Below are 27,998 nucleotides of genomic sequence, written 5' to 3' on the forward strand. Positions count from 1 at the left end.
GTCTCAATCAGGTCCGACCCTCCCGGAACGCACCAGCCTCTGGTGCAGCCGCGGGCTTCAATCAGGTCCGACCCCGCCTCGCTTCGCCTTCACACAACTCCGCTGGGTCCTAAAGCCCGACCGCAGGGCGTCGAACCCCGCAATGGGCTGGGCTGAAGGGGCCTTAAAGCTCCTCCAGCTCCAGCCCCTGTGTCGTGGTTTAACCACGGTCAGCCATAAACCACACAGCTCGTTCACTCAATCCCCCCATTCTTGCCCTCCCTCTGGTCCCAGAGGGACGGAGAGGAGAATCAAAAAGAATGCAACTCCCACAGGTTGAGAAAAGAACAGCTTAATAACTAAGGTATAACACAAACCACTGCTGCTACCACCAATGGTATTAATGATAAAGGAAATAACAAGGTAATAATGATAAAGGAAATAACAAGGGGAAAGAATACAACACCTCAACACCAGCCGACCAATAACTCAGCCCACTCCCCCCAGCCGAGCACCGACCGATACCTCCTCCAACCCTGCAGTCCCAGCCCTTCCGGGTCACTCTCCGTTACATCCTGGGCATGACGTGCTGTGGTATGGATACCTCTTTGGTCAGTTTGGGTCAGGTGTCCTGTCCCTGCTTCCTCCCAGCCTCCCCTCCTCCCTGGCAGAGCATGAGGCTCAGAAAGTCCTTGGCCAGACCAAACACCTGAGCAGCAACTGAAAACATCGGCGTTATCAGCGCTGTTCCCAGGCCAAAAAATCAAAACACAGCACTGCACCAGCTACTAAGGGAGGAGAAAAATGACTGCTACTGCTGAACCCAGGACACCCTGCCACATTGAGCTTCTCCTCAGCCGACACCAAGTCCTTTTCCCCAGGTCTCACCACCGCTTTCTGCCTGGTAACCAGTGACACGGCCTCCAACGGGAGGGAGGCACCATTCACACCCATTTACTCTCTTAATGACACCCAGGAGCACCCCAGAAGGCAAAGAGCAGCTTCCCAATGATGCTCCCATTGGGATGGCTGGAGTCGAAACCGGTCCCAAAGGGGGATGACCCATTGGTGCACACAAAGTAACCCAAACCCGTCTGCGGGCAGCACTCTGCATTAGAGAAAAAAATGAATGCTTTCTGGGATGAAAAGCAGGAATTTCTGGCCGATTCCAGGGAAAAGGATCTATTCCCGGACACATTCACTAAGGCAAAGAGAGTCTGACAATAACAACGGCTTCACTACAGGGGGCAGAGCTACCTGCCGCTTACACACACAACCAAGCACGCCCACACCAACACCACCCCTATTAACGCCGCTGCAGCCGCCGGCCGCCTTATATAGGGAGGGACCGGACGCGATCGAATCAACCAGGGGGTCTCAATCAGGTCCGACCCTCCAGAAACACACCAGCATCGAATGGTCCTGCGGGCTTCAATCAGGTCCGACCCCGCCTCGCTTCGCCTTCCCCCAGCAGCGCTGGGTCCTAAAGCCCGACCGCAGGGCGTCGAACCCCGCAACGGGCTGGGCTGAAGGGGCCTTAAAGCTCCTCCAGCTCCAGCCCCTGCCACGGGCAGGGACCCCTTCCACTGGAGCAGCTTGCTCCAAGCCCCTGTGTCCAACCTGGCCTTGAGCACTGCCAGGGATGGGGCAGCCACAGCTTCTCTGGGTACCCTGTGCCAGCGCCTCAGCACCCTCACAGGGAAGAGCTTCTGCCTAAGAGCTCAGCTCAGTCTCCCCTCGGGCAGGTTCAAGCCATTCCCCTTGGCCTGGCCCTGCAGGCCCTTGTGCCAAGCCCCTCTCCAGGTTTCCTGCAGCCCCTTTAGGCACTGGAGCCTCCTCTGGGCTGGCTCCAGCAGCTCCACATCCTTCCTGTGCTCTTGCCCCGGAGCTGGATGCGGGAGGCAGCCTGGAAACCCCCGGAGCTGCTGCTCACGCTCTTGGGATGCAGCCCAGGACACGGGTGCTTCCCGGGCTCCATCACATTGAGCTTCTCCTCACCCGACACCAAGTCCTTCTCCCCAGGTCTCATCATCGCTTTCCGCCGGGTAACCAGTGACACGGCCTCAGTGGGTCAGGGAGGCACCATTCACACCCATTTCCCCTTTCCTAAGGACACCCAGGAGTACCCCAGAAGGCAAAGAGCGGCTTCCCAGTGATGCTCCCATTGGGATGGCTGGAGTCGAAACCGGTCCCAAAGGGGGATGACCCATTGGTGCACACAAAGTAACCCAAACCCGTCTGCAGGCAGCACTCTGCATTAGACAAAAAAATAATGAATGCTTTCTGGGGTGAAAAGCAGGAATTTCTGGCCGATTCGAGGGAAAAGGATCTATTCCCGGACACATTCACTAGGGCAGAAGGATTCTAATGATTACAACGGCTTCACTACAGGGGGCAGAGCTACCTGCCGCTTACACCCACCACCAACCACGCCCCCACCAACACCACCTCTATTAACGCAGCTGCAGCCGCCGCCCGCCTTATATAGGGAGGGACCGGACGCGATCGAATCAACCAGGGGGTCTCCATCAGGTCCGACCCTCCCGGAACGCACCAGCCTCTGGTGCAGCCGCGGGCTTCAATCAGGTCCGACCCCGCCTCGCTTCGCCTTCACACAACTCCGCTGGGTCCTAAAGCCCGACCGCAGGGCGTCGAACCCCGCAATGGGCTGGGCTGAAGGGGCCTTAAAGCTCCTCCAGCTCCAGCCCCTGTGTCGTGGTTTAACCACGGTCAGCCATAAACCACACAGCTCGTTCACTCAATCCCCCCATTCTTGCCCTCCCTCTGCTCCCAGAGGGACGGAGAGGAGAATCAAAAAGAATGCAACTCCCACAGGTTGAGAACAGTTTAGTAACTAAGGTATAACACAAATCACTGCTGCTAACACCAATAATAATGATAAAGGAAATAACAAGAGGAAAGAATACAGCACCTCAGCAAAAGCCGAACAATAACTCACTCCAATCCCCCCAGCCGAGCACCGACCGATACCTCCTCCAACCCTGCAGTCCCAGCCCTTCCGGGTCACTCTCCGTTACATCCTGGCCATGCCGTGCTGTGGTATGGATACGTCTTTGGTCAGTTTGGGTCAGGTGTCCTGTCCCTGCTTCCTCCCGGCCTCCCCTCCTCCCTGGCAGAGCAGGAGGCTCACAAAGTCCTTGGCCAGACCAAACACCTGAGCAGCAACTGAAAACATCGGCGTTATCAGCGCTGTTCCCAGGCCAAAAAATCAAAACACAGCACTGCACCAGCTACTAAGGGAGGAGAAAAATGACTGCTACTGCTGAACCCAGGACACCCTGCCACATTGAGCTCCTCAGCCGACACCAAGTCCTTCTCCCCAGGTCTCACCACCGCTTTCTGCCTGGTAACCAGTGACACAGCCTCCAACGGGAGGGAGGCACCATTCACACCCATTTACTCTCTTAATGACACCCAGGAGCACCCCAGAAGGCAAAGAGCGGCTTCCCAGTGATGCTCCCATTGGGATGGCTGGAGTCGAAACCGGTCCCAAAGGGGGATGACCCATTGGTGCACACAAAGTAACCCAAACCCGTCTGCGGGCAGCACTCTGCATTAGAGAAAAAAATAATGGGTGCTTTCTGGGATGAAAAGCAGGAATTTCTGGCCGATTCGAGGGAAAAGGATCTATTCCCGGACACATTCACTAAGGCAAAGAGAGTCTGACAACTACAACGGCTTCACTACAGGGGGCAGAGCTAGCTGCCGCTTACACCCACAACCAAGCACGCCCCCACCAACACCACATCTATTAACGTCGCGGCAGCCGCCAGCCGCCTTATATAGGGAGGGACCGGACGCGGTCGAATCAACCAGGGGGTCTCAATCAGGTCCGACCCTCCCGGAACGCACCAGCCTCGGGAAGCTCCGCGGGCTTCAATCAGGTCCGACCACGCCTCGCTTCGCCTTCGCCCAGCCCCGCTGGGTCCTAAAGCCCGACCGCAGGGCGTCGAACCCCGCAATGGGCTGGGCTGAAGGGGCCTTAAAGCTCCTCCAGTTCCAACCCCTGTGTCGTGGTTTAACCACGGTCAGCCATAAACCACACAGCTCGTTCACTCAATCCCCCCATTCTTGCCCTCCCTCTGCTCCCAGAGGGACGGAGAGGAGAATCAAAAAGAATGCAACTCCCACAGGTTGAGAACAGTTTAGTAACTAAGGTATAACACAAATCACTGCTGCTACCACCAATAATAATGATAAAGGAAATAACAAGAGGGAAGAATACAGCACCTCAGCAAAAGGTTAACAATAACTCACTCCAATCCCCCCAGCCGTGCACCGACCGATACCTCCTCCAACCCTGCAGTCCCAGCCCTTCCGGGTCACTCTCCGTTACATCCTGGCCATGACGTGCTGTGGTATGGATACCTCCTTGGTCAGTTTGGTTCAGGTGTCCTGTCTCTGCTTCCTCCCGGCCTCCCCTCCTCCCTGGCAGAGCAGGAGGCTCACAAAGTCCTTGGCCAGACCAAACACCTGAGCAGCAACTGAAAACATCGGCGTTATCAGCACTGTTCCCAGGCCAAAAAATCAAAACACAGCACTGCACCAGCTACTAAGGGAGGAGAAAAATGACTGCTACTGCTGAACCCAGGACACCCTGCCACATTGAGCTCCTCCTCAGCCGACACCAAGTCCTTCTCCCCAGGTCTCACCACCGCTTTCTGCCTGGTAACCAGTGACACGGCCTCCAACGGGAGGGAGGCACCATTCACACCCATTTACTCTCTTAATGACACCCAGGAGCACCCCAGAAGGCAAAGAGCGGCTTCCCATTGATGCTCCCATTGGGATGGCTGGAGTCGAAACCGGTCCCAAAGGGGGATGACCCATTGGTGCACACAAAGTAACCCAAACCCGTCTGCGGGCAGCACTCTGCATTAGAGAAAAAAATAATGAATGCTTTCTGGGGTGAAAAGCAGGAATTTCTGGCCGATTCGAGGGAAAAGGATCTATTCCCGGACACATTCACGAAGGCAAAGAGAGTCTGACAACTACAACGGCTTCACTACACGGGGCAGAGCTACCTGCCGCTTACACCCACAACCAAGCACGCCCCCACCAACACCACCGCTATTAACGCCGCTGCAGCCGCCGCCCGCCTTATATAGGGAGGGACCGGACGCGAGCGAATCAACCAGGGGGTCTCCATCAGGTCCGACCCTCCCGGAACGCACCAGCCTCGGGTGGCTCCGCGGGCTTCAATCAGGTCCGACCCCGCCTCGCTTCGCCTTCGCCCAACTCTGCTGGGTCCTAAAGCCCGACCGCAGGGCGTCGAACCCCGCAATGGGCTGGGCTGAAGGGGCCTTAAAGTTCCTCCAGCTCCAACCCCTGCCCCGGGCAGGGACCCCTTCCACTGGAGCAGCTTGCTCCAAGCCCCTGTGTCCAACCTGGCCTTGAGCACTGCCAGGGATGGGGCAGCCACAGCTTCTCTGGGCACCCTGTGCCAGCGCCTCAGCACCCTCCCAGGGAAGAGCTTCTGCCTAAGAGCTCAGCTCAGTCTCCCCTCGGGCAGGTTCAAGCCATTCCCCTTGGCCTGGCCCTACAGGCCCTTGTGCCAAGCCCCTCTCCAGGTTTCCTACAGCCCCTTTAGGCACTGGAGCCTCCTCTGGGCTGGCTCCAGCAGCTCCACATCCTTCCTGTGCTCTTGCCCCGGAGCTGGATGCGGGATGCAGCCTGGAAACCCCTGGAGCTGCTGCTCACGCTCTTGGGATGCAGCCAGGACACGGGTGCTTCCCGGGCTCCATCACATTGAGCTTCTCCTCACCCGACACCAAGTCCTTCTCCCCAGGTCTCATCACCGCTTTCCGCCTGGTAACCAGTGACACGGCCTCAGTGGGGCAGGGAGGCACCATTCACACCCATTTCCCCCCTTAATGACACCCAGAGGTATCCCAGAAGACAAAAAGCAGCTTCCCATTGATGCTCCCATTGGGATGGCTGGAGTCGAAACCGGTCCCAAAGGGGGATGACCCATTGGTGCACACAAAGTAACCCAAACCCGTCTGCGGGAAGCACTCAGCATTAGACAAAAAAATAATGGGTGCTTTCTGGGGTGAAAAGCAGGAATTTCTGGCCGATTCGAGGGAAAAGGATCTATTCCTGGACACATTCACTAGGGCAGAAGGATTCTAATGATTACAACGGCTTCACTACAGGGGGCAGAGCTACCTGCCGCTTACACCCACAACCAAGCACGCCCCCACCAACACCACCTCTATTAACGCAGCTGCAGCCGCCGCCCGCCTTATATAGGGAGAGACCGGACGCGATCGAATCAACCAGGGGGTCTCAATCAGGTCCGACCCTCCCGGAACGCACCAGCCTCTGGTGCAGCCGCGGGCTTCAATCAGGTCCGACCCCGCCTCGCTTCGCCTTCACACAACTCCGCTGGGTCCTAAAGCCCGACCGCAGGGCGTCGAACCCCGCAATGGGCTGGGCTGAAGGGGCCTTAAAGCTCCTCCAGCTCCAACCCCTGTGTCGTGGTTTAACCACAGTCAGCCATAAACCACACAGCTCGTTCACTCACTCCCCTCTTTCTTGCCCTCCCCCTGCTCCCAGAGGGACGGAGAGGAGAATAAAAAAGAATGCAACTCCCACAGGTTGAGAACAGTTTAGTAACTAAGGTATAACACAAATCACTGCTGCTAACACCAATGATATTAATGATAAAACAAATAACAAGGGGAAAGAATACAGCACCTCAGCAAAAGCCGAACAATAACTCACTCCAATCCCCCCAGCCGAGCACCGACCGATACCTCCTCCAACCCTGCAGTCCCAGCCCTTCCGGGTCACTCTCCGTTACATCCTGGCCATGACGTGCTGTGGTATGGATACCTCCTTGGTCAGTTTGGGTCAGGTGTCCTGTCCCTGCTTCCTCCCAGCCTCCCCTCCTCCCTGGCAGAGCAGGAGGCTCACAAAGTCCTTGGCCAGACCAAACACCTGAGCAGCAACTGAAAACATCGGCGTTATCAGCACTGTTCCCAGGCCAAAAAATCAAAACACAGCACTGCACCAGCTACTAAGGGAGGAGAAAAATGACTGCTACTGCTGAACCCAGGACACCCTGCCACATTGAGCTCCTCCTCAGCCGACACCAAGTCCTTCTCCCCAGGTCTCACCACCGCTTTCTGCCTGGTAACCAGTGACACAGCCTCCAACAGGAGGGAGGCACCATTCACACCCATTTACTCTCTTAATGACACCCAGGAGCACCCCAGAAGGCAAAGAGCAGCTTCCCAATGATGCTCCCATTGGGATGGCTGGAGTCGAAACCGGTCCCAAAGGGGGATGACCCATTGGTGCACACAAAGTAACCCAAACCCGTCTGCGGGCAGCACTCTGCATTAGACAAAAAAATAATGAATGCTTTCTGGGGTGAAAAGCAGGAATTTCTGGCCGATTCGAGGGAAAAGGATCTATTCCCGGACACATTCACTAGGGCAGAAGGATTCTAATGATTACAACGGCTTCACTACAGGGGGCAGAGCTACCTGCCGCTTACACCCACAACCAAGCACGCCCCCACCAACACCACCTCTATTGACGCCGCTGCAGCCGCCGCCCGCCTTATATAGGGAGGGACCGGACGCGAGCGAATCAACCAGGGGGTCTCAATCAGGTCCGACCCTCCCGGAACGCACCAGCCTCTGGTGCAGCCGCGGGCTTCAATCAGGTCCGACCCCGCCTCGCTACGCCTTCACACAACTCCGCTGGGTCCTAAAGCCCGACCGCAGGGCGTCGAACCCCGCAATGGGCTGGGCTGAAGGGGCCTTAAAGCTCCTCCAGCTCCAGCCCCTGTGTCGTGGTTTAACCACAGTCAGCCATAAACCACACAGCTCGTTCACTCAATCCCCCCATTCTTGCCCTCCCTCTGCTCCCAGAGGGACGGAGAGGAGAATCAAAAAGAATGCAACTCCCACAGGTTGAGAACAGTTTAGTAACTAAGGTATAACACAAATCACTGCTGCTAACACCAATAATAATGATAAAGGAAATAACAAGAGGAAAGAATACAGCACCTCAGCAAAAGCCGAACAATAACTCACTCCAATCCCCCCAGCCGAGCACCGACCGATACCTCCTCCAACCCTGCAGTCCCAGCCCTTCCGGGTCACTCTCCGTTACATCCTGGCCATGACGTGCTGTGGTATGGATACCTCCTTGGTCAGTTTGGTTCAGGTGTCCTGTCCCTGCTTCCTCCCGGCCTCCCCTCCTCCCTGGCAGAGCAGGAGGCTCACAAAGTCCTTGGCCAGACCAAACACCTGAGCAGCAACTGAAAACATCGGCGTTATCAGCGCTGTTCCCAGGCTAAAAAATCAAAACACAGCACTGCACCAGCTACTAAGGGAGGAGAAAAATGACTGCTACTGCTGAACCCAGGACACCCTGCCACATTGAGCTCCTCCTCACCCGACACCAAGTCCTTCTCCCCAGGTCTCATCACCGCTTTCTGCCCGGTACCCAGTGACACGGCCTCAGTGGGGCAGGGAGGCACCATTCACACCCATTTCCCCTCTTAATGACACCCAGGGGTATTAAAGAAGGCAAAGAGCAGCTTCCCAATGATGCTCCCATTGGGATGGCTGGAGTCGAAACCGGTCCCAGAAGGGGTTGACCCATGGGTGCACACGAAGTAACCCCTGCCTGTCCGCGGGCAGCATTTTGGAGAAAGAAGGAACGGGTGTTTTTGGGGGTGGAAAGCAGAGTTTTGTGGTGGGTTTGCGGGAAAAAGAGTTACTCCCAAATGCATTTAATAGGACGGGGTCGTTAATGACTATAGGGGGTTGATTACAGGTGCTAATGACTGGGACCGGAGCCACCAGCCGGGCACAGCAACACCCACAGCACCAACACCTCCACTGTAGCGGCTGCCACCGCCTCCCACCTTATATAGGGAGGGACCGGACACGATCGAATCAACCAGGGGGTCTCAATCAGGTCCGACCCTCCCGGAACACACCAGCATCGAATGGTCCTGCGGGCTTCAATCAGGTCCGACCCCGCCTCGCTTCGCCTTCCCCCAGCAGCGCTGGGTCCTAAAGCCCGACCGCCGGGCGTCGAACCCCGCAATGGGCTGGGCTGAAGGGGCCTTAAAGCTCCTCCAGCTCCAACCCCTGCCACGGGCAGGGACCCCTTCCACTGGAGCAGCTTGCTCCAAGCCCCTGTGTCCAACCTGGCCTTGAGCACTGCCAGGGATGGGGCAGCCACAGCTTCTCTGGGCACCCTGTGCCAGCGCCTCAGCACCCTCACAGGGAAGAGCTTCTGCCTAAGAGCTCAGCTCAGTCTCCCCTCGGGCAGGTTCAAGCCATTCCCCTTGGCCTGGCCCTGCAGGCCCTTGTGCCAAGCCCCTCTCCAGGTTTCCTGCAGCCCCTTTAGGCACTGGAGCCTCCTCTGGGCTGGCTCCAGCAGCTCCACATCCTTCCTGTGCTCTTGCCCCGGAGCTGGATGCGGGAGGCAGCCTGGAAACCCCCGGAGCTGCTGCTCACGCTCTTGGGATGCAGCCAGGACACGGGTGCTTCCCGGGCTCCATCACATTGAGCTCCTCCTCACCCGACACCAAGTCCTTCTCCCCAGGTCTCATCACCGCTTTCTGCCCGGTAACCAGTGACACGGCCTCAGTGGGGCAGGGAGGCACCATTCACACCCCTTTCCCCTCTTAATGACACCCAGGGGTATCAAAGAAGGCAAAGAGCGGCTTCCCAGTGATGCTCCCATTGGGATGGCTGGAGTCGAAACCGGTCCCAAAGGGGGTTGACCCATAGGTGCACACAAAGTAACCCCTGCCTGTCTGCAGGCATTTTGGATTGGAGAAAGAAGGAACGGGTGTTTTTTGGGGTGGAAAGCAGAGTTTTGTGGTGAGTTTGTGGGAAAAAGGGTTACTTCCAAATGCATTTAATAGGACGGGGGGGCGTTAATAATTATACAGGGTTGATTAGAGTTGCTAATGACTGGGACCACAGCCACCAGCCACACACACCAACACCAACAGCACCATTCCCTCCCCCGTAGCGGCGGCCACCGCCTCCCACCTTATATAGGGAGGGACCGGACGCAAGCGAATCAACCAGGGGGTCTCAATCAGGTCCGACCCTCCCGGAATGCACCAGCCTCGGGTGGCCCCGCGGGCTTCAATCAGGTCCGACCCCGCCTCGCTTCGCCTTCGCCCAGCCCCGCTGGGTCCTAAAGCCCGACCGCAGGGCGTCGAACCCCGCAATGGGCTGGGCTGAAGGGGCCTTAAAGCTCCTCCAGCTCCAGCCCCTGCCACTGGACCGGGTTTCTCCAACCTGGCCTTGAGGGGATGGAGCATCCGTCCCGTCATGGGGCTCCTTAGAGACGACGAAGCTGCTGGAGAGCCCAGGACCCCCGAGCTTCACCCAAGAGCTGGGGGTCGGTCCCTGCCCCATTGATCAACCCCGAGCGTGGCCTCGTGGTGGGATCAACCCCAACCCACTTTATTGCAGTTACCAGGCAGCGCAGGACAGGGGTAAAGAGGAGGGTGAAGGGCAGCGGGTGTCATGGGGAGCTGTGGGGCACGCACCTCTCGCCTCCACTTGGGGGTCTGCAAGGGGAAAAGGGTGTGGAGGGGCCAGGTTTGGGGTGCCGGGGGTTCACAAGACCCCCCTGTGGTTGTGGGCGCTGTTCATCTTCATGGCCTTGATGATGAGGATGGTGCCCACCACGATGCCCACGATGCCCATGGCCAAGCCCAGGGCGCACACCAGGGTCTGGGTGGTCTCAGAGGCAGCGGGGGGCACTTTGGGTTCTGCAAAGGGGGGGGGGGGAGAGAAAAGAGGTGAGGACCCCCCCCATTCAACCGCCCTCTTCTTCATCCTCATCCCACTTCCTCTTCCTCACCCTCCTCTTCCTCATCTTCCGCTTCCTTACCCCCCATCACAGCCTCCTCTTCCTCACCCCGCATCCCGCCTTCCTCTTCTTCATCCCTATCTCACCTTCCCCTTCCTCACCCCCTCATCCAACTTCCCTCTTCCTCATCCCAATCCCACCTTCCTCTTCCTCACCTTCCTCTTCCTCACTCCCATCCCACCCTCATCTTCTTCACCTTCCTCTTCCTCACCTCCCTATCCCACCTTCCTCTTCCTCATCCCTATACCCTCTTCCTCCTCTTCCCCTTCCTCTTCCTCACCCCCATCCCACCTTCCTCCTCTTCCTTCCCTTCCTCTTCCTCATCCCTATACCCCCTTCCTCCTCTTCCCCTTCCTCTTCCTCATCCCTATACCCCCTTCCTCTTCCTCATCCCTATACCCCCTTCCTCCTCTTCCCCTTCCTCTTCCTCATCCCTATACCACCCTTCCTCTTCCTCATCCCTATACCCCCTTCCTCCTCTTCCCCTTCCTCTTCCTCACCCCCATCCCACCTTCCTCCCCTTCCTCCCCTTCCTCTTCCTCACCCCACTCCTTCTGGAGCTCGTCGGGGATCTCCTGGTGCCGCACGCGGCACACGTAGAGGTCCCCGCGCTGGGGCACGAAGGTCAGGTAGGAGAAGAGCCTGTAGGTGTTGTCCTCCCGCGGGTAGAACACGCTCTGCTCGACGCCTTTGCTCACGACCTTCCCGTTCCGCTCCCACGTCACCGTCAGCACCGGCGGCCACAGCCTGTCCACGACGCACAGCAGCACGTTGGGCTCCTCCAGCTCCACGGCGTGCTTGGGGAACACCGACACCTCCGGCGGCGCTGGGGGCAAGGCGAGGCGGTTGGAGCCCTCGTCCCATAGCTCCAGGACGGAGGGTGGCAACGACGGAGGTCTCCCATTGCGGTGCCCGAAGGGGAAGGGGATGGCTCTTACCGATGGCCGCCCGGGACTTGTTGGTGTTGGTGATGGTGATCTCCAGGTTCTGCTTGCCGATGGCCATGTTCTGCAGGGCTCCCTGAGCCTTGAAGCTGGCGAACTTCCCGAACTCCTCCAGGCGCCACACGGTCTCCTTGCGGTCGTGATCCACGTGGAAGATCTCATCGCCGTCGAAGTCGAACATGAACTCGCTGTCCTCCTGCTCCTTGCTCTCGTCCCGCTGGTAGAACTCCGACTGCGTGATCGTGTTCCCCACTGCGAATAGGAAGGGGCCACGGAGCATCCTCAAGGGGCATCCTCAAGGGGCATCCTCAAGGAGCATCCTCAAGGAGCATCCTCAAGGAGCATCCTCAGGGAGCATCCTCAAGGAGCATCCTCAAGGGGAATCCTCAAGGGGCATCCTCAAGGAGCATCCTCAAGGGGAATCCTCAAGGAGCATCCTCAAGGAGCATCCTCAAGGAGCATCCTCAGGGAGCATCCTCAAGGAGCATCCTCAAGGGGCATCCTCAAGGAGCATCCTCAGGGAGCATCCTCAAGGAGCATCCTCAAGGGGAATCCTCAAGGGGAATCCTCAAGGAGCATCCTCAAGGGGAATCCTCAGGGAGCATCCTCAAGGAGCATCCTCAAGGAGCACCCTCAAGGAGAACCCTCAAGGAGCATCCTCAAGGAGCATCCTCAAGGGGATTCCTCAGGGAGCATCCTCAAGGAGCATCCTCAAGGGGATTCCTCAAGGAGCATCCTCAAGGAGCATCCTCAAGGAGCATCCTCAAGGAGCACCCTCAAGGAGAACCCTCAAGGAGCATCCTCAAGGAGCATCCTCAAGGGGATTCCTCAGGGAGCATCCTCAAGGAGCACCCTCCAGGAGCACCCTCAAGGAGCATCCTCAAGGAGCATCCTCAGGGAGCATCCTCAGGGAGCATCCTCAAGGAGCATCCTCAAGGAGCATCCTCAGGGAGCATCCTCAAGGAGCATCCTCAAGGGGCATCCTCAGGGAGCATCCTCAAGGGGAATCCTCAAGGAGCATCCTCAAGGAGCATCCTCAAGGGGAATCCTCAAGGAGCATCCTCAAGGGGAATCCTCAAGGAGCATCCTCAAGGAGCATCCTCAAGGAGCACCCTCCAGGAGCACCCTCAAGGAGCATCCCCAGGGAGCATCCTCAAGGGGCATCCTCAAGGAGCATCCTCAAGGGGAATCCTCAAGGAGCATCCTCAAGGAGCATCCTCAAGGAGCACCCTCCAGGAGCACCCTCAAGGAGCATCCCCAGGGAGCATCCCCAAGCCACCCCCTTCCTCTTCCTCCTCCCCTAAGCCCGAATGACGTTCGCCAGGACCCCACACACACTATGGGGCAGCGTGGCCCTCCCAGACCCACACAATTGGGCTCAGCCCCGCCCCATATCCCACCACCCTTCACCCACCTTTCACAGCCGCCGTGCCCCATAGAGCCAACGGCAGCAGGAGCAGGGCCGCGATTCCCAACCCTCCGGCCATGGCTCCCGTCTCCTGCTGCTCGAAGGGGCGATGCGGGGATGCCAGAGCACCCCTTAAAGCCCCTCGACCAATCAGAAGCCTCCCCGCTGATGACTCAGCTGTCTCCAGGCAGAGCAGCTCAGCGGGGTACCCTATGGAGCAGACAGCCCGACGGGCACGGCAATGGGGCTAAACCTCGACCGGACCCCCCCCAGCACCCCACGGAGTGGGGGGGATTGGGGTCGGTGATAGCGCTGGGGGGGGGCACCGGGAGGGGGGAGCCCCATTGGTGGCCGTGGGGGTGATGGTGGCAGCTGGGGGGTGACGGCTTCGACGGGGACCAAGTGTGGACGGGAGCCCCGTCCGCCCCTGTTCTACCCAGCAACGGGTGATGCTGCCCCAGCCTCGCTGCTCATTGGTTGTTCCCTGGGGCTCCCAGTCCCGGCACTGGGACCCCAGTGCGTGCGATTGCGTTTACTGGGAGAGGGAGTCCGCTGTGTGCGCCATGGGCACTGGGGGTGCGCTGGGAGCGGCTGGGGCCGTGCTGGTGGCACTGGTGGCACTGGGAGCCCCCTCGGCTCATAGCGAGGAGCTGTCGGGTGAGCACGGAGCCACGGAGCTGGGCGGGGGGGTCGGGGTCTTTGGGGTGTCCTTGGGGTTGGGGGTGTTTGGGGGGGGGGGGTTTGTTGGGGGTTGGGGGGTATTTGGGGTCTGGGGAGGTTTTTGTTGGCATTTTGTTGGGTTTTGGGGCTCTTTGTTGGGTCTCTTGGGTCTTTGGAGTTTGGGGTGGTCTGTGTTGGGTTTTGGGGGTGTTTGGGGGGAGGTCTTTGGGGTTGGGGGGGTTCTTCATTGGGTTTTTGCTGGGCTTTGGGTGTCTTTGTTGGGTCTTGGGGTGTTTGTTGGAGCTTGGGGGGTCCTTGCTGGGCTTTGGGGGTCTTTGGGGTTCGGGGGGGTCTTTGTTGGGTCTTTGTTGGTGGTTGGGGGGGGTTTTTGTTGGTTCTTTGTGGTTTGGTGGGGTCTTCGTTGGGTCTTTGCTGGGCTTTAGGGGCCTTTGTTGGGTCTTTGGGGGCTCTGTCCCTGCCTTCCCCCCTTCTCCTGGCCCCTCCTGTGGCCCCCCCAGGACGTGGCGAGGGGGGGAACTCCTCCCCCTGAGCCACCACCCGGCACCAACAGGGATCTTCCAGGAGGCATATAAGTTCGAGTGTCACTTCCTCAACGGCACCGAGCGCATCCGGTTTATGGAGAGGCTGATCTACAACCGGGAGCAGTACGCGCACTTCGACAGCGATGTGGGGCACTATGTGGGCGATACCCCCATGGGCGAGTTCCAAGCCAAGTACTTCAACAGCAGGGTGGAAATACTGGAGGAAAGAAGGGCTGTGGTGGACACGTACTGCCGGCACAACTATGGGGTGTTGAGCCTTTTCATTGTAGATCGGAGAGGTGAGTCCATGGCAGAACGTTTCCCCGAGGAACAGGCCCAAACCAACCCCTTGCACCCCTGGCGCTGGGGTGTGACCGTGGCTGTGACCATAGCGGTCATCGGTTGCTTTGCCACCTTTGTACAACATCGGGTTGCGCAGTGTTGGGTTGGTCAACACTTTGGGTTGCCCATTGCTGGGTTGATCACCATTGGGTTGGCCAATTCACTGGCTTGCCCATTGTTGGGTTGCCCAGCGTTGGGTTGATGAACGCATTGGGTTGTACAACATTGGGTTGCCCACCATTGGGTTGGCCAACACATTGCGTTGCTCAATGTTGGGTTGCCCAGTGTTCGACTGATGAGCGCGTTGGGTTGTACAGCATTGGGTTGCCCAGCGTTGGATTGGCCAACACGTTGGGTTGCCCATTATTTGGTTGCCCAATCTTGAGCTGGTGAACGCATTGAGTTGTACAACATTGGGTTGACCACCATTGGGTTGGCCAACACGTTGGGTTGCCCAGTGTTGGGTGGATGAAAGCATTGGATTGCACAACATTGGGTTGCCCAGTGTTAGGTTGGTCAACACTTTAGGTTGACCATTGTTGGGTTGGCCAATGCATTGGGTTGCCCATTGTTGGGTTGATGAATGCATTGGACTGTACAAGATTGGGTTGACCACCATTGCGTTGGCCAATGCATTGGGTTGCCCAATGTTGGGCTGATGAACACATTGGGTTGACCACCATTGGGTTGACCACCATTGGGTTGGCCAATGCATTGGGTTGCCCAGCGTTGGGTGGATGAAAGCATTGGGTTGCACAACATTGGGTTGCCCAGTGTTAGGTTGGTCAACACTTTGGGTTGCCCATTGTTGGGTTGGCCAATGCATTGGGTTGCCCAATGTTGGGCTGATGAACACATTGGGTTGTACAACATTGGGTTGACCACCATTGGGTTGCCCATTGTTGGGTCGATGAACCCATTGGGTCACCCACCGTTGGGTCGCCCCCACATCCGATGCCAGCGGCGCTCTCTGCCCCCTACCCTGGCAGAGCCTCCGAAGGTCGAGATCTTCCCGGTGCAGTCGAGCTCGGCGCCGCAGACCAACCGCTTGGCGTGCGTCGTGAGCGACTTCTACCCCGCGCCCATCGAGGTGCGGTGGTTCAAGAACGGGCATGAGGAGCTGGAGCGCGTGGTGTCCACCGACGTCATCCAGAACGGCGACTGGACCTACCAGGTGCTGGTGATGCTGGAAACCACGCCGCAGCGCGGTGACGCCTACGCCTGCCAGGTGGAACACGTCAGCCTCCAGCAGCCCAGCATTGTCCATTGGGGTACGGACACCCCAAACCCAGCCGGTACCCCCCAAAATGAGGTGGGGGGACCCCAAATTTACACACACACACCCCCAATTTTGGCTCTCCAGAGGCGACGGATGGCAGCAATAGCAAGATGGTGACGGGGATCGGAGGCTTCGTGTTGGGGCTCATCTTCATCGTGGTGGGGCTCATCTTCTACATGCGCAAGAAGGTGAATGGGGGGTCCTTATGTGGGTCCTCAGGGTTTGGGGGTGCTTTGGGGTGCCCTTGTGTGACACTGACCCCATCTCTGTGTTGCAGGGCACTTACTTCCCCCCACTGCAGGTAATGTCTATGTCTCCCCTGCCCCCCAACATTGGGGTCACCCCCACCCCACCCTCACCCCCCCTTTTCTCTCCCCACAGGCCACTTCCTGAGCAAGCTCCTGCCCCACTGCACATGGCCCCAAGCAAGCTCTGCCCCCCAAGTGTTACCCCACAGCGACCCCTGGTGTCTCCAACATCCTCCTCCTCTTCCACGCCCCCCCCCAGCCCCACAACTGTGACCCACGGCAGCTCCAGCTCGAATAAAACGGCCCACGCCGCTCCAGCCCCGGTTGTTGGGGGGGGAGCTGTGGGGAAGGGGAGGGGAATGACACAGTGTGGGGCAGAGGCATCGCCACAGGGATGGAGCATGGGTGGTGCTCTATAGGGCAGGAAGACCCCTCTACGGGGCAGGAAGACCCCTCTACGAGGCAGGAAGACCCCTCTATGGGGAGCAAGACCCCTCTATGGGACAGGAAGACTCCTCTATGGGACAGGAAGACCCCTCTATGAGACAGGAAGACCCCTCTATGAGGCAGGAAGACCCCTCTATGGGGCAGAAGACCCCTCTATGGGACAGGAAGACCCCTCTATGGGGCAGAATCCTTCCCCTCCCAACCCCATCTAATCAGCCCCAGCCCCACCCCCACCCCACTTTGGGGGCCCCCAAAAGGGGGAGGAGGCTCTATGGGGGGGGGGCAGGGGTGTGGAATCCCATGGGGAGGGGGAGGGAATGTGGGTCCCATGGTGGGGGGAAGGGGGGGAACAAACTGAGGGGGGGGAAGGGGCATGGGGGGTCCCATGGGGGGAGGGGGAAGTTGCCACGGGTGGGGGAGGGGCTCCAATAATATTTTCTTTATTTACACGTGAAAGAATCCGAAGGTTCCAAACAGGCGCGGGGGGGGGGGGGGAGGTGAGGGGGTTGTTGGGGGAGGGGCGAGAGAAAGAAGGGGGGGGGAAGGGTCACAGGAAAAAAAAAAAAAACCTCAAAAGCAAACAAATTCCCCCCCTCCCCCCCCCACCAAAAATATACACAATGTTTAAAAAAAAAAAAAAAAAAAAAAAAAGCAGCACCCACCCCTCCCCCACCCGGGTCATGGGGGAAGGGGGGGGAGGGGCAAATAAGTTAACATTCCCCCCCCCCCCCAAAAAACCCCTATAAAACCCCAACACCCCAAAAATCCAGCCCCGGGGGGAGGGGCGGGGAGGATTTTGTTTTTTTCCTTCCCGTTTTTAAAAAGATTTTTGAATTTTTTTTTTAATTTTACGGATTTTTTTTTTTCTTCTTAAAAACGCCCCCAAATTTCCTCCTCCCCCCCCACCCCCCACCCGCCCCCCCCCAAAATACCCCGGAAGTCATGAAAAAAATTAAAATCAAAAAAAAAAAAAAAAAAAAACAAACACCAAAAAAAACCCCAACAAACACCAAACGATAAAACCTGTGGGGAATGGGGTGGGGGAGGGGCCACCCCGTCATGCCCCTCCCCCCCTCAAACACCACCTCCCCCCTCTTGGAAGTCCATGTGTGGGGGGGGGGAGGGGCTCCCCCTTAACCCCGCCCCCTTTTGGGAGGGGGAGGGGCTGTGTGGGGGGAGGGGCTCAGTCCGGTCCCACAGATCCGTTTCTGTCCAATCCCATCGCTGAGGGGGTGGGAACAGGGGGGGGGGGGGGGGGGGGGAGGGGGAAGGGAGGAGGAGAAAAGGAAGGGAATGGGAAGGGAAGGGTTGTATCCCGCTGACGTCATCGATGGCGTCATCATCCCCGTCACCCCGAGTCGGAGTCGCTGGTGTCGGAGGAGGAAGAGGAGGAGGAGGAGCTGCTCGAGTCCGAGCTGGAGCTGGAGGCGCTCAGGCGGGACACGGCCACGTGCTGGGCGGACTCGGCCTTGTCGCTGGCTATGGGGGGGGAGAAACCGAGGGGTGAGGGCTCTGTCGCGACAGGGCACGACAGACGTCGAGAAACGCTTCAAAAACCGGGGTAAACGGCCATAGACTGTCACGACAGTCCCAAATCGTGCTGAACTGTCACGATAGTCCCCAATAATCTACAATAAATAAATAATAAACTCCCGTGACAGTCCCCAATCATGATAAACTGACAAGCTGTCATGATAGTCCCCAATATGATATTGTGACAGACCCCAATCGCGATAAACTGTGATAAACTGTCGCAATAGTCCCCAATAAGCCCCAATAAACTCTTGTGATAGTCCCCAATCGCAATAAACTGTGATGAACTGTCGCGATAGTCCCCAATAAACCCCAATAAACTCTTGCGATAGTCCCTGATGGCAATAAACTGTGATGAACTGTCGCGATAGTCCCCAATAAACCCCAATAAACTCTTGCAATAGTTCCCCAATCGCAATAAACTATCACGATAGTCCTCAACAAACTCCAATAAACTCTTGCAATATTCCCCTCTGAGGAGTGACATTGCAATACTCCCCAACAAGCAGCAATTAACCCCAATAAAACCACTGTGACAGTCTCCAATCACCTGTCGTGATAAACTGTCACGACAGTCCTCGATAAGCTGCAATAAACCCCAATGCCATTTTTATAGTCTCCTATCAACTATCACGATAAACTGTCACGACAACCCTCGATAAGCTGTCACAAGCCCCAGTAAACTGTCGCGATAGTCCACAATGAGCTATGATAAGCCCCAATAAACGGTTACGATAGTCCCTGATCAACTGTCATGACAGCTCCCACTGAACAGCAATAAACTGTCACAAGAGTCCCATATAAACACCCATAAACTATCGTGGCCATTCCCGATCGCCTGTCGCGACAAACTGTCACGATAACCCCACTAAACTCGCAACGGTCCCCCATAAACCCCCACAGTGGGCAATACCCTGCCCTGTGCTATCACAACAGGCTGTGATAACCCGCCCGCGACCTATCGCGACAGGCGCTCACCCTTCTTGGGGGGTTTTCTTGGCCGAGTTGAGCTGCCCACTGACGTCCTGCAGCCGCTTCTCCAGCTCCCGCTTCTTCTCCAGCGCCAGCTCTTCTTTCGTCTTCCCCACCGGCTTCTTCAAGGCTGGGGAGAGGACATGGGGGGGGGGTCAAAAGGGACCCCAAAATAGCCCAAAACCACCCCAAAACCCAGCACAGCCCCGAAACCTGAACACCCAATGGTCAACCAACACCCTACCTGCCACCCCGAAACACCCAACCCAACCGCTCAACCGATGGCCGAGCAACCAATCCAACCCTCAACCACCCCATGGGGACCCCGCTGACCCAACCAGCCCCCCCCCAAAACACCCAATGGCCCAATGGCCTACACCCAACCAACCCAACACCCAACCCCTCAACTCAATGGCCCAATGGCCTACTCCCAACCACTCAACACCTCAACGGTCTACACCCAACCAACCCAACACCCAATCACTCAACCACCAACACCCAACCAACCCAACACCCAACCCCTCAACCACCTACACCCAACCAACCCGACATCCAGCTCCTCAACCCAACAGCCCAATGGCCAACACCCAACCACTCCAACACCCAACCACTCAACACCTCAAGGGTCTACACCCAACCAACCCAACACCCAACCCCTCAACCCAAAAGCCCAATGGCCAACACCCAACCACTCCAACACCCAACCACTCAACCAATGGCCTGCACCCAACAAACCCAACACCCAGCCCCTCAATGGCCTACACCCAACCCCTTCAACCCAATGGCCTATGCCCAACCAACCCAACACCCAACCCCTTCAACCCAATGGCCTACACCCAACCAACCCAACACTCAACCCCTCAACCCAACACCCAACCAACCCAACACCCAGCTCCTCAACCCAACAGCCCAATGGCCAACACCCAACCACTCAACCCAATGGCCTGCACCCAACAAACCCAACACCCAGCCCCCTCAATGGCCTACACCCAACCACCCAACCCCTCAACCCAATGGCCCAATGGCCTACGCCCAACCAACCCAACACCCAACCCCTTCAACCCAATGGCCTACACCCAACCAACCCAACACCCAACCCCTTCAACCCAACGGCCTACACCCAACCAACCCAACCCTCTCAACCCAAAGTCAACCAAAGGCCGCCGTGGGGCCATTGTCTCACTCTCGCTGTAGGGCTTGCGCGGTTTCTTCCGCAGGCAGGACAGGACGTAGCGCTCCAGCTCCCGCAGCGTCGAGGGCTTGAGGGTCTCAAAGTCGATCTCGATCTCCTCCGGGTTGGAATCCCTCAGCGAGGGCTCCCGGGACTGGATGATGTGCACCACGCGGCCCAGCTTCTCCCCGGGCAGCTTGTTGATGTCCAGGCTGAGCTGGCGCTTCTCGTCGTACGTCATGGGTTTGCTCTCCTCCTCCTCCTCCGAGTCGTAGAGCGCCGATGGCGGCGGTGGCAGCGCCGCTTTCGCCGCCTTCTTCGAGTTCCTGATGGGTGAAATCGCTGCTTGAAACCCGCTTTTCCTCACCAAAACCGAGGGGTTTCCCCACCAGAACCACCCCCATTTCAACAACGCCCGGCTGGTTGCACATAAACCATGAATTCACCCCAAATCCACCCGATTTTCATGCCCGAAACCCCTTCAATTTCACACAAAACCTCAAATTTGCCCTAAAATCACCACTTTTCCTGCCCCAAACACACGTCCTCCCTCCAAAATACTTCCATTTTCACCAAAACTGTTCAGAAAAATCCAGATTTTTCAAAACACACCCCAAGAAGTTTCAAAATAAGCACCCAAAATATTTTTCCTACCTCAACCCCCCCAATTTCCCCCCGCCATCGCGATAAACTGTGATAAACTATCACGATAGTCCCCAAACTCTTGCGGTAGTCCCCAGTTGCAGTAAACTGTGACAAGCTATCGTGACAGTCCCCAGTAAACCCCAATAAACTCTTGCGACAGTCCCCAGTCACGATAAACTATGACAAGCTGTCACGATAGTCTCCAATAAACGCCTGTGATAGTCCTCAATCACAACCGTGACAAGCTCTCACGACAGTCCCCAGTCACGATAAACTATGATCAAGTCATGATAGTCCCCAATAAACTCTTGCTACAGTCCCCAGTCGCGATCAACTGTGATCCACTGTCACGACAGTCCCCAATAAACTCTTGCGATAGTCCCCAATCACGACAAACTGTGACAAGCCGGCGCGATAGTCCCCACTAAACCCCAACAAACTCTCGGGGTAGAACCCAATCACGATAAACTACGACAAGCTGTCACGACAGTCCCCAGTAAACACTTGCGACAGTCTCCAGTTGCGATAAACCGTGATCAACTGTCACAATAGTCCCCAATAAACCCTTGTGACAGTCCCCACTGAGCCAAATTAAGCCCCCAAAATCTCATTTCTCCTACCTCAACCCCCCCAAACCTCCCCCCTGCTTTCCCCCTCCACGCGCTCACCGGGTGCCGCCGGCAGCGGCTCTCCGGGCCCGGCGGAGCTGCGCCTGCCGCAGCCGCGCTTCCTCGTCTCCCCCTTTTTTGTGTTTCTCCGTCTTCTTCTTCTTCTTCTTCTCCCTCTTCCGTTTGGGTTTGGAGACGGGGCCCTGCGAGAGGGCAGCCAACTGCTCGTGGACGGCACGTAACTGCAGGGGGGATGGACACGGGGAGGGGGGGGTGAGGTGGGCACCGGGCAACGGCTCCGGTACGGCTCCGGCACCGGCTCCGGTTCCTCACCTGCTCCTGCAGCTCAGCCAAGCGGTTGGCCCGTTCCTCCTCCGAGTCGGAGCTTTCCTCGCTCTCCGAGGAGCTCTCGCTGCTGCTTTCGTCGTCGTCGTCGTCCTCGTCGTCGTCTTCGTCGTCGTCCTCGTCGCTGGAGGATTCTTCCGAGGTGGATTTGGAAAGGGCGCCGGGAAGCGGTGCCGAGACCGAGGGAGGGCTGGCGGCCTGCGGCTCGTCCGGCATCTTGGCATAGCTGAACTCAAACACGTCCTGGAGGAGGCAGGGAGGGGGGTCAGTGGGGGCCGGGGTGGGCACCGGGACACCAGGACACCAAAGGGCAATGGGGATGCCCCAAGGAACCAAGGGGACACTCAAGGGCACCAAGGTCCTGTCATATCCCTGGAAATGGGACCAAAAAGACACCAGGATCAGACAAGACACCAACATAGGGTCTTATCCGTGGGGAGAGGATACCGGGACACCAGGACCCAAATAACATTGTCTTGTTCTATCCTTAGGGATAAGGCACCAGGACAACAGGGATGGGACTGGATACTGGGACAATGACATCAGGACCAGACACTAGAACAGGAACACCGCACACCAGAAAACTGGGAATGGGACTGGGCACTGGTGTCTTGTCCATGGGGACCAGGACATTGGAGTCTTATCCCTGAAGATGGGACCAGGACACTGGAACCAGACTGGGACAGCATCAGGACATTGGAGTCTTATTCCTGAAGATGGGACCAGGACACTGGGACCAGACTGGGACAATATCAGGACATTGGAGTCTTATCCTTGAAGATGGGACCAGGACACTGGGACCAGACTGGGACAACATCAGGACACTGGAGTCTTATCCCTGAAGATGGGACCAGGACACTGGGACCAGACTGGACAATGGCCCCAAGGGCACTCACGCACCCGACCCCAGCTCACCTGCAGCTTCCGTGCCATGGCCACCACGTCGTGGTCGGGGGGGTTGTACTTGTAACAGTTGGAGAACATCAACCGGACGTCGGCAGCGAATTCCTGCGCGTCGTGGTAATCCCTGTTCTCCATTTTCCGCTACGGGAGGAAAACCGGCAGTGAGGAAAACCTCAAACCACCCCAAACCCCTAAATTCCTGCCTCCCCCACCAAACCCAGCCCCACACCTTGATGGTGCTGAGGTCCATGGGGTGCTTGATGATCTCATGGTAGTCATGGAGCCCCAGAGCCGAGGCATCAACGGGCTTGTAGAAGGGCCACGCGTAGGCCGCGTGCTTCTTGGAGAGCAGCTCCTTGAGGATCCCGTTGCAGTATTTGAGCTGCTCCGACAACTTCCCCTTTTTGGAAGTCTGGTGCTGTTGGGAATCCGGCAAATCCTTCCGGGGGGGTTTGATGGGGCGCCCGCTCTCGCGTCGCGCCGGGATTTTGGCCGCTTTGCTTTCCAGCAGCGTGGCCGAAGGCGAGGATTCGCCGCCGCCGCCGCTCGTGGCGATGATGGCGGTGGTGGTGGGGGTGGTGGTGTCCGCTTTCCGCTTCACGCCCTTCTTCTGCCCCCCCACCCCCCCGATAAACACCCCGAAATGAGGCTGGGGAACACTCCCCTCCGCCTTTGCAAGACGCACCGAAATACCCTGAAATACCCCCAAAATTCACTGAAATACCCCAAAATACCCCCAAACCCCACTGAAATACCCCCAAAATCCCACAAAACCCCAAACTCCACTGAAATACCCCCAAAATCCCACAAAACCCCAAACTCCACTGAAATACACCCCCAAAATCCCACAAAACCCCAAACTCCACTGAAATACCCCCAAAATCCCACAAAAACTTAAAATGCCCCCAAAATCCCACAAAGCCCCACAATCCACTGAAATGCCCTCAAACCACCGCCGAAACCCCACAAAACCTCAAAATATCCCCAAAGTCCCAGAAAAGCACAAAACCCACTGAAATACCCCCAAAATGCTGCAAACCCTCAAAATACCCCTAAAATCCCACAAAATCCCCAAATCCACTGAAATACCCCCCAAATCCACTGAAATACCCCCAAAATCCAACAAAATACCCCAAATCAACTAAAATACCCCCCCATCCACCAAAATACCTGCAAAATTCATAGAAATACCTCCAAATTCACTAAAATGCTCCCCAAATCCCACAAAGCCCCAAATACCCCCCAAATCCACCAAAATACCCCAAAATCCACTGAAATAGCCCCCAAACACCCCCAAAATCCACCCAAAATCCACCAAAATACCCAACTCCCCCAAAACCCCAAAATTACCCCCCAAATCCACCAAAACACCCCCCAAATCCACCAAAACACCCCCTGGGGTGCCAGCTCCTACCTTAGCCACGGGCTGGGTGGGTGCCGGCGCAGCCAGGACAGGCGGCGCGGGCGAGTGCAGGGATTTGAGGAGCGGGGCGGTGATGACCGACGGATGGGGAATGTTGACGATGGTGGTCGGGATTTCGGGGCTCGGGGCGTAGACGGTGGCGTGGGACACGGAGGAGACGGCGGGGACTTGCTGAGCGGCGGTGAGGCCGGCCAAGAGGGCTGGATCGGGGTGAGGACCGCTGTTAGGAACGCGCCCCCCCCGCTAAACCAGCCCTTACCGCGACAGCCGTCGCGGCGAGCGGTACCTGCCGCCCGCGACGCTCCTTTCTTATGGCTGTTCCTGGCCACCGGCACCACGATCTCCTGCTCTTCCGGGGGCATCTGAGCCACCTTCTGCAGGAAGATCTTCTCCAAGGTTTGGGCCATCAAGACGATGTCATCCGTGGGCTGGAAGGGCCCAAAAGGACGTTAGGGTTGCGGCGAGTCGGCGATGCCGGTGGCGATGGGGTGGTTCTCACCTTGTTGTAGATGTAGCAGTTGGTGAACATGGTGTTGAAGTCCTGCATGCACTCGGCAGCCCCCCAGTAGTAATTGTTCTCCAAGCGCCGCTTGATCGTCCCCATATCCATGGGTTGCTTGATGATCTTGTGGTAATCCTATGGGATAACGGGATGCGGCAGCGGTGCGTTACGGATGGGCTGGAAGCTCCGGTACCCGGCGCCGAGCTCACACACCAGCTCTCACACAAGCACCCAAACGCAGGCAGGAAGGGGGCTTGGGGCCGGGGTTGGCGGGGGGGCAACAAGGGTTTGCTCCCTACCCTGAGAGTGCCACCGTCCCACTATGTGTCCTCTGGCAGGGTGGAAAACCTACGCTATGGGGAGAGCTGGATGGAGGCCGGTGTCCGGATGGGCTCGATGATCCCGGGAAAGGAAAAGGAGGGGAGGGGAGGGGGGGGGAGGAAAAAAAAAATCTAAGGAAGAGCAAAAAGAAAGAACCTCCATGGAAAAATTACCTCCGGGCTTTAAATCCTCGAGCGCCACAGGTGAGACACGGGGGGGCTGGCGTTTAATTTTGGGGTCACAAGATGTCTTCTACATACTCATGGATGGGCATCTGCAAAACGCATTCAGGGCACAAGAGATTAGGTGGGAATGGGGGGGGGAAAAGGTGTGGGGGGGGCAAACGTCCGGATTTACCTCTAAGAGCGGCTGCGTGGTTGCATCCGTGCTTTTTAGAAGGGATAATGGGAGAAAAGGGGAGAGGTGGCAACTGCTCGGAGGACGGCCCCAGGATGAGCCCCACCGCCTATGAGGGGCCATGGTGGTGGTGGTGGGGGGATAGGGAAGGTGTTGGGATGGGATCTGGCGCCCGGAAAACGGCAAAATCTCCTTGGGAAAAGGTTTGGGAACGCCGGCGGTGGCACTCTCAGGGTTGGGGGGACAAAGAGAGAAGAGGGGTGGGGGGAGAACCAAGAGGTGAAAGGAGATGCCCCAAGCGGCATCTCCATGTGCCCGACACCCCCTGCCTGCACGCGTGAGGGGCGATGGGGCCACACGCATCCATCCACACACGGATCCATGTGCCGGGACAACGCTTCCACACGCCAATCCCGTCCCGTCCCCCCCCCCAATTCCCATCCATCCGGCTGCGTTACCGGGAGCCCCAGCTTGACGGCGTCCACCGGTTGCCGAAAAGGCCAAGCAAATTGGTGCTTCCAGAGGGCTTTCATCACCACTTTGTGCAGGTACTGGAGCTGGTTGGTGACCCGGCCGGGCTTCTTGGGGTTGGAAACCTCGGGAGGGGGGGGGGTTCACCTGCGGCGACGGCAACGCCGGCACCGAGGCCATGGTGGGGCTCTCGAAGCCCTCGTAGAGGAGGGAGGGTTTGCGGATCCGCTTGCCGGGGGTGGATTCCGTAGCCAGAGCCATGAGCCCGGCGTTGCCCTCCCCTAGGAGCCTGGAAAAGGGGAGCAGAGACAGGGTTAAACCAAACAGCTCCGTTGTGGCTTAGCCAAAAGAGAAGAAACCACCCCAAAAGCATCACCAAGCGGTTGGGTCAGGGGCTTTTCCCAGCGCCAGGATTGGCTCCGGATGCGAATCCGGGTCCCAGGGTGGGATTTTGGGGGGGGGGGGGGTGTCAACTTCCGAAGGAACGGGCAAGCGGATCCAACCTCACCCTCCGAAACAAAGGGCACGGGTGCCATTGACACCCCCTTGTGCCGCTGTCACCGCTTCCATGGGGATTTACCCCTCACGGCAACGCCAAGAAACCGGAATCACGGCACGGGGCTGGTGCGGTTGCGATCACCAAGCCCCCAACCCATCCATGGGGGAAAACAAGAGCACGCAACCTAAGGGATCCGCACCCGTGCCCCGTTCCTGATTGACGGCCGCAACCCCAACGCTTTAAAACGACGGCAACCAGCGGAAAACCGGGATGCGAGGACCACAAAACCCATGGAAAAACCGGCATCCCGAATATCCCCATTCAAACCAACGCCACAGCACCAACACCGCTGCCCACGGGGGCCCGGCCCCGCAAAGCACAGGCACCGGGATGGGCCGACAACGACCCCCCCACCCCCCACCCCACAACCCCGTTACAACCCCGGTACCTACTTGCTCTGGGGGTTCACGTTCTGCAGCATCCCGGCGGCTGCGTGCGAGCCCCGCGGGCCCGGCCCTTCTTCTCCTTCTCCTCCGGCCGCCGCCGTCTCTTCCGACGCCCCCCCCACTTTGCCCGGAGTAACGGGGTGGGGTGGGGGGGGGGTTCAACCGGTACCGGCCCGGTGGGGGCCTGCCCCCGTCAGCGCATCCCCGGCCGCCGGGGAGCGAAGGGGAAGAAGGGGGGGACGAGGCGGACGCCCTCTCCCCTCTCCCCCCGGGGCACGACGGGCGTCAAGCGGCGGCTGCTGCGGTCGGGAGCATCCAGCGGCCTTCACATGGAGCGGGCGCGGAGAAAATGGCGGCGGGGACACGGTGAAGGAAGAGCCGGGGAGGCAAAGGACGGAGAGCGGGGGGGGGGGGTGGTGATGGTGGTGATGGAGGGGGGGGGGGGGGTTCCCTCTTCGGAGCCCCCCGTCGGGCCTCAAATCCGACGCGCTGCGGTCAATCCCGGCGTGGACGCGGAGCTAAGAGCCGGCAGCGCCCGCGGGCAGCGGGGATGAGGACGGCGGCGGCGATGGCGGCGGCGGATGGCGGCGGATGGACACCGGGCCGGTGCTCAGCGGCCGGGCTCCATCTTGGCTCCCGGATGACGGGGAAGGAGGAAGGGAAAGGGAAGGGGAAGCGCCGGGGGTGAAGGGGAGGGCCCCTCACCGCTGGCCGCAGGCAGGGGTCGCTACGGAGGCCGGGGAGGGTCCGGCGGAGCCGTCCGGGCGCGGCGGAGGCGGGGATGGATCCGGCTTGGGGCCGCCCCGCCCGCCCCCCCCCCCACCACCCCGCGCGCGCAACCGGGCCCGCTCCGCTCCCGGCTCCGTCCCCTTCGAAATGGCGCCGCTCGGCCTGCCCCCGGCCGCCCTTATATAGACACGCTGCGGGCCCTCATTGGGCGGCGGCGCCGCTGACGTCACCGCGCCCGCTTTTCCCCGCCCCGCCGCCGCCTCATTGGGCGGACGCGAGCCCCGCGCCTCGCCGCCATTGGAAGAGCCACGCGCCCGTCAAACCCCGACGCGCGACG

The 27,998-nt window shown here is 58.4% G+C and overlaps 3 protein-coding genes across 4 annotated transcripts; 1 reads left to right on the top strand and 2 right to left on the bottom strand.

Moving 5' to 3' along the window:
• Positions 1–10,422: 10,422 nt before the first annotated feature.
• Positions 10,423–13,352, bottom strand: LOC136016448 (HLA class II histocompatibility antigen, DR alpha chain-like). The gene is made up of 4 exons (XM_065683642.1): positions 13,225–13,352; positions 11,805–12,062; positions 11,411–11,692; positions 10,423–10,765 (listed from the first exon to the last, which is right to left on the bottom strand). The coding sequence occupies exons 1-4, from the start codon at positions 13,295–13,297 to the stop codon at positions 10,611–10,613; spliced, it is 768 nt and encodes a 255-aa protein (XP_065539714.1). The 5' UTR covers positions 13,298–13,352; the 3' UTR covers positions 10,423–10,610.
• Positions 13,353–13,721: 369 nt separating this feature from the next.
• Positions 13,722–16,606, top strand: LOC136016447 (class II histocompatibility antigen, B-L beta chain-like). 2 transcript variants are annotated; one of them, XM_065683640.1, is made up of 6 exons: positions 13,723–13,875; positions 14,450–14,719; positions 15,752–16,033; positions 16,126–16,229; positions 16,319–16,342; positions 16,423–16,606. In XM_065683640.1, the coding sequence occupies exons 1-6, from the start codon at positions 13,782–13,784 to the stop codon at positions 16,432–16,434; spliced, it is 786 nt and encodes a 261-aa protein (XP_065539712.1). In that variant the 5' UTR covers positions 13,723–13,781; the 3' UTR covers positions 16,435–16,606. The 2 variants fall into 2 exon arrangements, with proteins under 2 accessions (XP_065539713.1, XP_065539712.1); XM_065683641.1 differs by lacking the exon at positions 16,319–16,342 and having other exon boundaries at positions 13,722–13,875.
• Positions 16,607–17,992: 1,386 nt separating this feature from the next.
• LOC136016446 (bromodomain-containing protein 2-like) lies at positions 17,993–27,826 on the bottom strand. Its single transcript, XM_065683639.1, is given in 14 exon segments — positions 17,993–18,215; positions 19,248–19,263; positions 19,265–19,371; positions 20,425–20,738; positions 21,726–21,907; positions 21,999–22,253; positions 22,926–23,054; positions 23,143–23,523; positions 24,328–24,536; positions 24,623–24,764; positions 24,836–24,973; positions 25,975–26,127; positions 26,129–26,276; positions 26,939–27,826. Coding segments are annotated over 14 exon segments (2,334 nt in total). The 5' UTR covers positions 26,968–27,826; the 3' UTR covers positions 17,993–18,084.
• Positions 27,827–27,998: the final 172 nt, after the last annotated feature.

This window comes from Lathamus discolor, chromosome 6, assembly GCF_037157495.1.
Source record: "Lathamus discolor isolate bLatDis1 chromosome 6, bLatDis1.hap1, whole genome shotgun sequence".
In the NCBI taxonomy this organism is placed as follows: domain Eukaryota; kingdom Metazoa; phylum Chordata; class Aves; order Psittaciformes; family Psittacidae; genus Lathamus; species Lathamus discolor.

Bases quoted from the DNA above. Each gene is read 5' to 3' on its own strand.
- LOC136016448 (XM_065683642.1), bottom strand. From the start codon at position 13,297: ATGGCCGGAGGGTTGGGAATCGCGGCCCTGCTCCTGCTGCCGTTGGCT. The intron at 12,063-13,224 runs GTGGGTGAAGGG...TCCTATTCGCAG, and splicing joins GGGCACGGCGGCTGTGAAAG to TGGGGAACACGATCACGCAG. The intron at 11,693-11,804 runs GTAAGAGCCATC...CCTTGCCCCCAG, and splicing joins CAAGTCCCGGGCGGCCATCG to CGCCGCCGGAGGTGTCGGTG.
- LOC136016447 (XM_065683640.1), top strand. From the start codon at position 13,782: ATGGGCACTGGGGGTGCGCTGGGAGCGGCTGGGGCCGTGCTGGTGGCA. The intron at 13,876-14,449 runs GTGAGCACGGAG...CGGCACCAACAG, and splicing joins TCATAGCGAGGAGCTGTCGG to GGATCTTCCAGGAGGCATAT. The intron at 16,034-16,125 runs GTACGGACACCC...TTGGCTCTCCAG, and splicing joins GCCCAGCATTGTCCATTGGG to AGGCGACGGATGGCAGCAAT.